We start from the raw sequence: 13,479 nt of genomic DNA, 5'->3' as shown, positions 1-13,479 counted from the left end.
AGCGCTGGAGATTTGAGAGAGAAACGCCACACAGAATTCTGTAAATCTACCCTTTCATGCATTTGAAGGTCAGAAACAACTGTCAAGTCACAACAATAGCACCTCTAAGAGGCATAGATGTGAACAATCAGAATATTTTATTCTAATAAAAGACAATTCTGCACCCCAAGTACCTTATCTGCAAACAATTATCAGAAGTTGTGAAGACATATGCCTTAGGCTACGACGTTGAGAATAATGTTGTGAAGGAAACAGAAGCTACAAGAAATGTTCTTCAGCTTGCCTGAATTCTATATCCAGCATTTTGTGAAACTAGAGATCTCTTTGAAATTTGGAGTCATCTGGTTTTCCATGTCTTATTTTTAATACCGTAATCTTGCTATTTTGGGGAAGAACACTAATGTCTGATGAAACGCTTGTGGTTCTTATGACTGGGGTTCTCGGGTTTGATTTCAAGGGCATTATCTGAGTATAAGAATCATTCAGAGGGTTCTTTTCAAACCATACAACTTACACAAATGACATTAAAGGTAATCCTGGTTTGGACTTCTACCATATTCTGCATGTAACATATCTAGTAGTTTGCTTCTGAGTGCTTTTAATGTTTAACACTAACTTTTCAAGCCTTAATGCCATTTCTACTGCTCATACAGCTACAGTGGATACAGTGGCAATCAGGGTGGTATTTAATTAAGGTAAAAATAAACTCAAGATGGATTCCTTACTACTGACTTAAAAGTGATATTAATATATTCAATGGAAAATAAGGTATCTTTGCAGTTTAGCAGCGTCTGCTGTTACAGATCTTGTTTGCAGAAAGCCTGTAAAATATTCCTAGAGGATGCTATAGCTACATCTTTTCACCTATATATCACATGCTTAATAGATACGGTGTCACCATAGTTAACATTAAAGTGGGAGCAGGAGGCATTTCTAAATGGACTTTCATAAATTAAACTTTTATATGCTCCTTCTAAATAGGAACAGAAAGTCAGTCTAGAAATTCTTTCTCCTCCTACTCTGATTTCATCAATGCCACATGTTAAGTTCGAAGAGGGAGTAAAGATATTTGGCTTTCTTACAGATAGAAAATAATGTCATATTGTAGATTGTGAGCTGGCACTGCAGCTAGACCATATGTGCCACTACCAAATAAGGGCCCAATCCTGCAGAACACTTAGCAACTTGCACGGTTTCAATGCCCCATGCAATCTGTCCCTTAGTCTTTACTGGGTTGAAGACAAAACAACATCAGAAATCCAAGGTGTCCCTCACACAGTGTTCTACATTACAATTCATATCCGTACTCTAAAGGCACTTTCACTACAAAGGATAAAGTCCTCAGGCAGGTATATTTGTGAGCCCTGAATGAAACTCTAGTAAAAATAATCAGATGTATCAAGTCACTGGCAGCAAAAAAAAAAATACTTCTAGTATCACAGGACAAAAATCACAGAGTGAACGAAAACTGAGCTATGAAGCATGATGTGATACCTGCAGTTCTCTATTAGATGTTGTCTGTGAGTAAATACACCTGGAAAATTTTTATTTGATTTACGCACCTCAAGGAAGAAGTTGACCAGGTATGGATCCTGTTTCAGCTTTGCACATACTATGCAGAGAAACTGAATTTCCTCATTTTCTGTTGGCGTTGCCAGAACTTCACCACACAGCCTGATTAATTTCTGTCACATAAAGAAAAGTGAACAATTAAGACAGAGAATAAGTTATAGCTTTTTCTAGGAATGATGGACTGCGTTCTTTTTCTATACACATACTACAATGACGTATGATTATTGACTTGAACATTTGCTCTAGATTTAGATTGCTGTGAACAAGATTTCTTCATTACTTATGACTTGCATTGCAGTGGCAGTCCAAGGCTCTAATCATCAATACATTAAAACTGATATTGCATTTGAGCAGTTTCTTTAACTTGCTTGACAATGGAAGAATTAAAGATACCATTAGCTACAGCAGAATAAGTGAAATTTGCCATGCCAAAACATAGTTTACTGAAAATTTGAATAGTACCTGCACTGGCCTGTGCACATTTATGTGAGGAAGAAGAGGTTGCCGTATTCTTCCAAGAAGTTTTGTGTAAAAAGCCAAAACTTGCTGTTTCATTCCTGGAGGACACTGAAACAAAAACAGATGAACAATAACAAAAACATAACAAATGCGGAGAGAAACATAGATGCAAATTTGTCACTCAAAATGGCTAATTAAACAGCGATAATTTATCCAAAAGTATTTTGTAAAAAAATCATAATCTGTTAACATACTACTTTTATTGATATTAACAGAGATCAACAAAAAATGTTGTATCTCATTATTGTTTTCTTTTTCAAATTATTCATACTTTCAGTTAATTGCTCTAGTGCAGACTTCTACTAATCTTTCCAGGAAATATTCCCTACCAATACAGTGATAAGGGAAATTAACTCTGAATTAATTGGCTGCAGGTCAGCTGTCTTTTACGGTACTGTGCCATCAAGTCCAGCAATTCAGTGAGTCAGTACTTGTAAATATACGATGATAAACTATAAACATCTTAATGTCTACAAAAGGTTTTTTAAATTCATGAGCAATTAACCTGAGACAGATAAAGCCTTTATAAATGCACAGATGTTCCAGGACAAGAGAAAGCTGTTGTTTTCCCTGAGATTCAGCAGAATGTAAATCACAAACATCTGTGGAACATCCAGACCCTTGTCCTACTATCCCTCGTGCATCATGCCACATGAAAGTACTTCCCTATCTCCGTGAGATCCGATGGCTTGTGGTCCTTTATATACCTTTGTTTCTAGCTAAATCCCCCCTGACTCTAATGTGTTCTACCATGTTAATAAATGCTGTTATTTCATAGGTTAATTTTAACCCACATCATTTCCCTCATCTGGTTCACTGCACAGGTGAATGGAGCATGGGTGGCAACAGCCAGGAATGACAACTGCCTAAGCTGATTCTCCTTCCAAGGTAATTATGCCTAGATTATTAATCCCCAATTATCACTGAGTTGTCAAGCAATCCACTGAAAAGAATGGCAAAATGTGTACTGTCAGGGTGTGTCTACAATAATAAGTCTAAGTGATTGCTGTGAAAGGATATTGTTCTTCTTGCAACAGATCTTTGCAACATCTTGCAAGCATGAACTGTGTGTTTACTTCAGATGTATCAACTCACAGGTGACGAAGTATAAAGACAGGCTGTATAGGAATTGCTTGTACAGGCATATTTGCATAAGTGCAAAATTACTTCTCTCAACTCTTAGAAACATACTACTAATTACCTGCTTCACATATGTCACCCTTTCATCTTGGTTCCTTGACAAAGTTTACAGATTACTGAACGAGCTGTATTTCTGAGCACTATTTTCAATACATCAGGTATCTTAGCCTGATCATAGGACAGCTGTTACAGTAACAGAAGTTGTAGAGCTCTGGTCCTTCCAGAGCAAGGAACATCCCAGGCTCAGACAGCTGGTACCCTACATTGTCTATATATGTAAAATCAAGTAGATTAAAAACTCACGACGACATGTCAAAGACTGACTGAGAATGAAACCATGGAGAGTTCCATTTATCCTTGGAACACAATACACCATACTTTCCTAACTGCATCTGCATCATGATACAAAAAGTTCTAGCACAAAGGATGCCAAGTTAATTCCCCCCATGATCCATCCAACCCCATACATTTCAGCTCGTAAGACTGCCAAGAGAGATAGCAACAAGAATGCACCAAGACTATGAAGCTGATTTCACAGGTGCCACAAAGCAGACATGAGAAGAACCAACATTACCAAGGGCTGCATTCATACCAAAGACTCGGATGTGAAAGCTGTCTGGGGATCAGCTTAAATTAATGCTTTTCTGACATGGTAGTCTTTCTGAGCAATAACTCGTCACATTCAGAAAAATTACACAAAATTTGTATTTAATACAGCACTTTTCACCCAAGAAACTCCCAACACTTAACAAAGTACAGAGAGGGATAATTTGATCTTGTAGAAGCCAGAAAAATTCCAGACTGCACAAAAGTGTTTCTACTTCCAGCTTCACGGTCAATATTATTAGAGTGGTAAGTAACAAATCTCAGGATTCTGCTTTAGCATCTCACTGGTTGTCTCACTTTGGTCACACTTGTAAAAGACTGTTATTTGTAATACGTTGGTAACATAAGCAAACAGCTATTTGCTAGAGTTCAGTGTCCCACACTACCACCTACTGTAGAACTTCAGTCCCGATTACAATTAGGAGCTCACACAAAAGATAATCTGCTCTGCTGAGAAGTACATACATCAGCTTTTCCTAGTGTGTAGAGTGTCTCCAAAATCTTGTGATGTAGCAAATACTCCATACATGGTCCTGTTTCGCCCGATTCCCTCTCATTTTCTTCTTGAACTAGAATATCCAACATCTGTTCCAGGTGAGAAGGAATGTTGGTATCAGTCACAGGAGCTTTGTCATCTAAATAGAAGAGATGTGCAATTAAGAATGATTAAAATATTGTCCTCACTTTTCTTAAGTTCAGTTCCAAATTTAAGATTTACAAACATGACCACTCATTTAAAGAATCTTCTATATAGTATGTAAGTTTTTTAACATGTCTTAAATCACATCTTCAGAACCGTATATGGAAATGTAAACTGGAATATGCATTAGGCAGATATCTAACCTTGCAATGGGGAAAAGGTGAAATGCCAAATTTCAAAACATGCATTAATTACACAGTCAAAAGGGAAAACTTTTACACCCAGAAACCAAGCTTAGGGAAAGAAAGGTTCAACTCTCAATCTTCCAGTTAGTATCCACTGTGTCTTGATAACTTCCTCTTTGACTCTTCACATAGTATTCTGAAATCTACAAACAGCCTCTAACATCAGCTTAATTTGCAGCTGATCAGTTACTTTACAAACTAGACAACTAAATAAATGGTTTTTCTAATGATAACAACAAAGAAAACACAAATTCTGTGCTGTTTATTCTTCAAAAGTTTTTAGATTTGTCTTTTATACTTTCTGCATTAAGACAGCATTCTGTCAAACTTTATGAAGGAAAGGGTAAGACTCTGATTTCATTATATTAAAGTCATGAAAATGCTGTTGATTTATGCCACTGGCAGCAGGAGCTGGCATTAACGTGTTGTAAAGCACATCCACACGTGCAGATCTTCCTTTTTATTTTTTTCAGCTAAACTCTCCTTGAACAACTATCCCACTAGGGAAATGGTTACTACTTCTTATGCAATAACCTAAAAATAACTGTCACTTGCATGCAAATGGCAAAAAGATCACAAAGGAAAGCTGCCATGTCAGAGTGGTTTTGGTCTCTACCACAACCTCCAGTTAGCCTAGAGTGTTTTGCTTGAATTTCCTAGGCATAATTCTGCTCCCACTGCAGAGGACAGAAATATATCCACTGAGTGGAAACTTGTTTTTCACAAGACTTCTGAAAGTCTGGGAGAGAGGTCAGCTTTTATTCTGCACCACTTAATCACAGGTATCAGCTTTCCCCTACCACCCTGTCATTTCTACCTTAGGAAACATCACATAGCGTTCCAAAAGATGGGTATTTACAACCAACGGTCAAGTTTCAGCTTGTAAGAGTAAATATTTATATAAACAAGATCACCAGTCCCAGACACAAACACAGATTCAATAGCTACTCTAGCAGAAATGCAGAACTACTAAGCTTGAGGAAAGCATGGTAACATTTGCTTTTAATAGTTTAATAACTAGGACCAAAAAAAAAAAAAATTTAAATGTCACATAAATGTTGTAGGAAACCAGGGAAAAGTTTAAGAAAAAGCAACTACAGCCATATTTCATCGAAATACCCATTTTTTAGAAGAGCAGAATAAGGTCTGGATAAGTTTTAATAAAATGTGTTCTAAATCTGCTCACAAATTCACTTTTCAGAGCTATGTTATCAACATACCTTTCACGGAGACAAGACACTAAAGAAAAAATACCTAATACTGAGCATACAGAATTCATATATGTTTGGTAAAATCTATGAACACAAGATTTCTTCTGTTAAAATCTTGGAAAGAAAAAGAAAATCCCTGATGCAAAACAATAAAAAGGTTAACAGCAGGGACTACATTTCTGTAGCTGTCTGTTTAGATTAAACAGAATACGTGAAGAGAGAAATTGGGTTGGACGTGAAAAGGTAAAATTCTCTACATGGTACTCAGGAAAGGAGACCTTCCCTCAATCGTTTTTCATGCCTACTTTTTAAGGGATGAATGGAGGTATACAATATTTTTAATTACTAATTATTATTGTTTGTATTTTGATGAAAGACATGACTTGTTTTAGTATTTCTTAATCTTTACTTTTTGACGACACTGAAATTGGGAATTCTAGTTTTTACAATAAAGAGAAAAAACCAGAATGTTTTCTTTTACCTGATGTCTCTATGTAGTAATGGGTGATTGCTTTCCAGTGGTACACAAAATCTTCTTGTAATGGAAGGGAAGGTGCGAGCTATGCAGAAAAAAACCCAACAAACAAAAACCAGTTAGGAATGAAATAAACATATTTCCTCAGAGATTAAATTGAATTTTATCTTATACTTGGAAGTAAACTGCTGCAGACTAGTGCTACAATTCTTACTCTCTGTGCTCTTTTACCTTTAACAAGGACTACATACATGATTCACGGCATGAGCCCCATGTCAAACTGCCTAGCTTGTGAACATCAGTGATAATCTCTGTGATGTCTCTGTGACCAGACAATCTATTTGAAGCAACAAAAGCAACTGTTCATGCAGCAAAGCAACATCAGAAATGTAGGTTTGAATTGTTTAGATCTCAGTTTTGTTCTGTAGGAAAAAATCGTGTTCTTTTACATCTGCTCTTGACCCCATCTTCCCTTTCTGTACACTCTGTTCTCTTTTCTCCCTCTGCTCCCTTAAAAATACCAATTAGCTGCTTCATACAGTTTTTGCCCTGCCTTTTTTTCCCTGTTAACCACAACTATTAAAAGATCTTTGTTTCTTTTTTTTTTTTTTTTTTTTTTTTTGCATATCAGGCCCATCCCCAGAGCATGACAGGTTGCTTTTTTTTTTAACAAATACATTTCTTATTTCATTTCTGAATGAAAAGGAAGTTTCTTCTTTTCTGGAGGAATTTGGGATGGCCAGTTGGGCATGTCTGGCATCTAGGAATAACATGCTGCAAGAACAAATCACAGCCTTCCACCCATTCAACCTCAGTATTGCTCCTTCCTCACCGAGCTTGAACCTGTGCCAGGGCTCAGTCACCCTCACAGTGAAAAATGTTTTCCCCCCAGAAGCTACAGATACCACATTTGAGATTAGTAACTCTCAATTCCTCTAGTGTCTCCCTGTAGGGCCTGAAAAGTGCTGAGTTGCCTCAGTTCTTGGACAAACAGAATCACAGGGCTCAGATAACTGCATACTCTTCACTGGGTGGTGTTGGTCTCTTTGAAAAAGCCTTGGAAGTTTTCTATATCAGTCTCTTCTCTTTGTGGAGAGAATGACACTTAAATTTGTCTTGGTAAAGACGTAAAGCCCAGTATATGAACAGCATGCCCTGCCATGATAAGGAAGTGGAATGCTAATTGCACACAGGACTTTGAAATGCAAGACTTTTAAAAAAGTAGTAGTGCTTGGTAACTATCTACGCCTGCATCCTGCATGTGTGGAAATGTGCCCTCACAAATGGCTACTAGGAAATCAAACTGATACTGCTTATCCATTCCCCGAGAGTCTGTGGACTCATTAAGTCTTCTATATTTCCATGCTCGGCACTGAGAGTAGCACTTTAGCACACCAGCTACCACAGAACAAATATCAGGACACTGCATGCTGGACAAAACTAGTTTATTTTACTATAAAGTTTACTAGGTTATTGAAATTCAGAAGAGTAACTGAACAAACTGAACACTGAGCATATGATATTTTGTATCATGCTTCGTATGTCACACTTGCTGCTGTAGATGTGTATTTCAAGCAATGTAAAGGTAATTCTGCATCTTCCCGTAATAAAACTATACCGAAAACTCAACTCTGGCTGATGAATAGCACAGAGACCACTTTTGAGGAATGCCAGGCCTTTCAGACCACTCTATTTCCAAAGTAACACATGACAGATAACATTAAAGATTTATCCTTGACTGATGTGATTTTCCTCTCCACTTCCTCTAGCCTCATCTGCCTTGAGATGAATTTAGTGCCTCTGAGCAGTGCCAGGAAAAGGATTTCACTTCTCAGCACTGTCAATAATTTATCCACCGCGGGAGAGAACTGTAGATACAGACATTCTCCCTCCCAACACACGCCGCCAGGGACTCCTCTCAGAGGTGAAAAGGTAATTCAGGGACAGGTCTTACCCTTTTTAATTAAACTGCTCAGTGATTTCACAGAGTCTTCTCTCATTGAGGACAATACAGAGGTACCAAACAGAGATACCATTAGCACGTGTGTGCACCTGCGCATGTGTACATGCATGCTTATTGGGAATATACGATCAACCTTGCCACCAACTGGACCTGGTGATAAGGAGCCGGGGGAGCTTCGCCTGCATTGGGCTACCAGACTCAGCCACTCCCAGCAATATAGAAAAATCGTACGTCTTTACTTGTTCAGCTAAAGTAACCCCACCCCCAAATACTCCCACCCCCAAATTCCTCTTCCCACCACAGACAGACCTAGTATAAATCTGCTTTTTACAGCACAGCTATTCCAGGGAATATTTAACAGAGAAGTAGCTCCAGCAATGCTATACACTATTCTGAGAGAAGTGTTTTGCTGACAAAAAATGAAAAAAAACCTCAACTCTCTTAACTTAGTTATTGAGACACAAAATCAAGGTAAAGCCCAAGACCAAGACACCAGCTTATACACAAAGAAAGCCCAGCACTGGAAAGCATTAGAAAAATGTAAGCTCCCAAACACTTGGTTGGCATGCTTTAACCCTACTAGGACAGGTAATTCTAGGATGAAACTGTAGTTTCTATTTTAGGATGAATTATCAGCTACCAGCTGAGATGAAATATATGTTACAGTTGCCAATCTGAATAATCACTCTTTTGTAAAAGTACACATACTTGTACAAAGATTCTGAAGCAAAACAAAATTCATTGTGAAGGCTATTAATTCCTCCCATTTGTCTAATTTGAAGGAATTACCTTAAAGTACAGTTATTTCTCACAGTTATATTAATTAATTTTGATGTAATTACATATGTTCTTACTAATTTTGAGCTATCGATTCCTAATCTCAAAGTGAAGTTCTCCTCCTTTGGGGGAAAAAAACCAGCGTCTTAAAGATTGCAGTGGAGGTGTTGGTATATCAAATAGCCAAAACTCACTGAACACTACTAAAAACCAGCAGCCATTTGAGCAGACATTGATTAGCTCTTCCATCTGGTCCCCAACTCCAGCAGTTGAGCTTCCTGGGAGTGAGCGAGTCAGTGTTCTCATTTACAAGCTAAACTTAACACGTGCTGCCTTATCATTCTGGTGATGATTCGTTACTAATGATTGAACCCCACTCCTTCCAGGAAAAGTGCTGTTCTCAGGAGAATTATAGGTCTTTGACCAGAACTATAGTCTGCTCGTTATAAAATCTGTCCAAAATACAATTCCACGTAGTTTTCAAAAGTATATAGAATTTGTGTTTAGGCAGGAAAAAAACCCCTAAAACAATAAGAGCAAAGAAACCTATAAATATTCAGAATTTAACAGCAATTCCTTTATGCATGTAAAAATCATTGTCATATTTTTCCTGTATGCTTTTCAGAAGTGCAATTCAATACTGAAAAGAATGGAAACAACGGAAGCTGGTGATATCCCTCAATATCTTTCAGACAAGTTCACAAAGTAAAGAAAACACTGTATAAAAGAATAACAGGTACTGTCTGGTCGGATGCCAGAGTAAAAAAGCAAGCAGAAACTGGGTCAAAGAGAAACAAAGGGGAAGTACATGCACACTCCCCTGACTGAAACAAGGAAAATTACAGCAGTCACTCAATGTTTTTCTTCGATCTTACTACTTCACTAATGTGAATGCTTGCCCTGAGGGAAAATCTGAAAAAGGACTAATGCTTGAGGTTTATTTTATTTCTTCAGTTGATGAATGCACAGAGTTTATAATAGTCACTGCTTTCACATATAAAATTAAGACTGCATATGCTTGCAAGCCATGCATTAAATTTTGTCATCATGATTTGTTAATAGCAGCACAACATTAAAGCAATCAGTAATATGAGGTCATTACATCAAATCAAGTGGGTTCAAGAAGAATAAATCCTGTTCTGAGTAGTTATGCAGTTAATGATTTTGGAGCAGTACCTGTACCAAGTGACTCAGTTTCTTTCAAAGCTCAGTTTCACCTCAAAACATGAACAGAAAAGAAGCTACTTAAAAGCATGTTAAGGTACCAGTTGTAAGAGATACAGTGGAATAATAGGTTGGCAGAGAGGGGTCCCAAAATTGTGCAGCAGACACCAAAATCTAAATTCACTCCCAGATACCAAGAGAGATACAAATAATCTTGTTTGACAGCAAATTGCAAAATTCAAAACAACCAAAATCGTATTTTTCCTGCTTATGGTACACAGCTCAAAACCATCCTTTTGAGTTGACTATTAAGATGAAACATCTCCTGAAAGCCCAAACCAACCACAAACAAAAGTCCTTTGAACACTGAGTGACCACTTCACAGACAAGCTATTTTGTCTAGGGAAATGTGAGTGCAGAGCACAAGATAAGAGAAAAAAAAAGTCTAACTTGCTGCTTTGTTATTGTACACTACATTTTGTATGTTGCTGAGAATGCAGCACTCCTGGTATACATTTGGGATAAACGTATGCATAGCAAAGAGAAAACACCTTGGGGACAAGCCATATATAAACTGTCACAGATTCATTAATATTAACCCCATAAAGCAACAACACTTCTATTCTGCCCTGAGGTAAGGTAACAGAACAAAGACTGCAGTCCCCTCCATCATTCTCACCAACCCACCCAACCCAATTTAAGGATGCTCTGTCCGGACGATACCACAATGGTGCTTGCTCATCTGGATGCTGCAGAGAAATCCAGAAAGAGCAAAAATATCTAACATACTGGCAGGACTGACATATGATAAGAGGTGGCAAAAATTAGGATTCAGTTGTAATGAAACTCAGGAATATGATTTCACACACTTGGACAATTCAGGCAGAAGAGATTGAAAGTTTTGAGTTATTCAAGGTAAGAAAAGGTCTTAATAAAAAGCAGCTGGTCCCTTATGTTTGCCTCATCACGGTTGTGTCATGAAGGCAGGCAATTAAAGAGCGGTACACTCAAACAAGTGAAAGGCAAACACTCCTATGTGGATTAGACTGTCAACCTTTGGAACTCCTCATCATAGTTCAGAGAGATGGCATATTGAGGGTAAGATAACAACGATTACCTAATAATATGGGAACTTTTACTATTTAAATGCATATCTCTAAAGTCGGCAGGCCTGCAGGCCCTGAGGCAGGACAGGAGCATTATATAAGTGATGTGCAGGAGAAATGACAGGGGAGAAGGGCTACCCGAACATTTCTGATTTAAAGTAGTCCTACCAATGAAAGCTAAGCCTAGGCACTTCAAGTGTATTTGAGTGCCCAGCTCAGCTGAAAACTGTTCAGCTGCAACTGAATTCCTTCGGGAGGCAGGCACCCAAATGAGAATTTATATCTTAGTTACCAGTTCCGTTGCTGATATTCAGGGCTGAAACAGTCCACTTGAGGCTGCACAAGCTATACTTGCTCTGCAGCAATAACAGCAAGTAAAAATGATGTTCAGAATTCTCTAGGTTCTGAAAACAGCAAGCAGCATCAGGGTGGACTTATATTTAGGATTTACACCAGTTTTCATTTTCAGGGTAGCAAAGCTAAGTAGCCCACATACTTTAATAAAAGAGAGAATGAAACAATGACTTAAAGTCACATATAGCCCCAAAACTGGTTAAAAGTTTCTATTTCTCAGTTCTATCTTTGAATTAGGGGGTCAAACTTCCTAGATAGAGTAAGAAACATTCTTAATATCCCCTTGCTTTTGTGATTCTGTGTTTCATTCCTGGCATGTGGTGCTCGGTATTTGTCACAACCCTGTAAATGCAATTTACTGCAGTATTTATCATCAGGAGATCCATCACAGTGGTGTTAGCAGGATGAGGCAATTCTAAAAGGGACACCAGAGCTGAGCAAGGGCATATAGCATGTTGTTTGATAGCAGTCACTTGCATAATGATGTTATCAATCTGTTTCCGGTTTGGTTTTGTGGTTTTTTTTAAATTAAAAAAGATCGTCTAGTCCCTACTATCTCTACTTTTCCCCTTTTCCATTCAACTCTGTCATTTTTCCTAGTTTTTTATGGATCTCAAATAAATGCAGTTCTTTATTTTTTTGTACACAGCAGTAATGTAAACATTCTTCTAGGAATAACTTTTATTAGCTATCTTGAATCAGTAGACCTGAAAGGATAACTCTTCCTCCACTCCTGCATCTCTCAGTCATCCACTCTTATTCAAAGTGTGGCACAGCTTACCACAACAAGATTTCTTTACTCAGGCAGCCACTAATTTCTGTTTATCCTCCAATGAAAGCACTGTCTATTGAAGGCATTCATATGTGGTCATAGAGAGTTTTCAATTAAGCCGTTTCATCATTATTTAAAACATTTCTTTTCAATTGCCACTCTACAACTAAAAGAGCAAAATAGGTACCTGCAATTATTTAATACATGTTTAACTTTAAAACCCCAATAGTCCTGCTAAAGATTGCAGAACTACAGGCACACATAAAGGCAAGCATATGCTTAATGCTTAAGTATTTGCAGCATCAAGGTACACATTAATGCACAAAGGGTGCCCCTCACAGGAGGTAGGATTTAGCGTGCAGGCTCTTTTTTCAACCATTCGAACCGTTTCCTTCAATACTTTCTGCCTTCATTTCCAGCAGTATTTCACTGCCAGTTTTTAGCACCTAACCAAAGCTGTACCTCTTCAAACTCAGCCTCGTCGGTATCTTGGCTGACTGAGAGAGGTGCTGAAAGCCTGAGACATTACTACCAGGACCCCACCTCACCGAAAAGCAAACAAAAAGAAACCGGGCGGACAGTCGAGTCCTGATAAGCAGGCAGCTGGACGCGGCCTACAGAAATGGCAGCTTCGGAAACAGGCCCTGCTGCTTCCCTCTCCCCTGCGCGGCCATGGGCACCGACGTGCGACTCTCCACGGCGAAACCCAACCGAACACACACCACCCCGGGCCCCCCCCGGCCTCCCCCTCCACCCTACCCAGTTAAAACAGAAACCGGGGACGGAAACGGCGGGTTGGAGGTGACAACATTCACACAAAAGCACCGGAGACAGCGACTGTTGTCTGCTGGCCACGACCAGAAGAAAAATCCTGAGGACTTTTTCCTGAATTCACCTCCGTTCTCATCTGTTTCGCGGAGAGCAACCGGGCCGGA

The 13,479-nt window shown here is 38.5% G+C and overlaps 1 protein-coding gene across 1 annotated transcript in view; it reads right to left on the bottom strand.

The window, feature by feature from the left end:
* Positions 1–13,479, bottom strand: part of FHIP2A (FHF complex subunit HOOK interacting protein 2A) — a 36,165-nt gene that overhangs the window by 21,972 nt on the left and 714 nt on the right. Inside the window, exons 2-5 of the mRNA XM_075026457.1 lie at positions 6,415–6,493; positions 4,303–4,472; positions 2,035–2,139; positions 1,563–1,685 (exon numbers count right to left, since the gene is read on the bottom strand). Coding sequence (XP_074882558.1) covers positions 1,563–1,685; positions 2,035–2,139; positions 4,303–4,472; positions 6,415–6,493 — 477 coding nt within the window. The remainder of the gene's footprint in view (positions 1–1,562; positions 1,686–2,034; positions 2,140–4,302; positions 4,473–6,414; positions 6,494–13,479) is intronic.

The sequence above is a fragment of the Buteo buteo genome, chromosome 4, assembly GCF_964188355.1.
Source record: "Buteo buteo chromosome 4, bButBut1.hap1.1, whole genome shotgun sequence".
Classification (NCBI taxonomy): Eukaryota; Metazoa; Chordata; class Aves; order Accipitriformes; family Accipitridae; genus Buteo; species Buteo buteo.
This window is presented reverse-complemented; position numbering and strand designations above follow the sequence as displayed.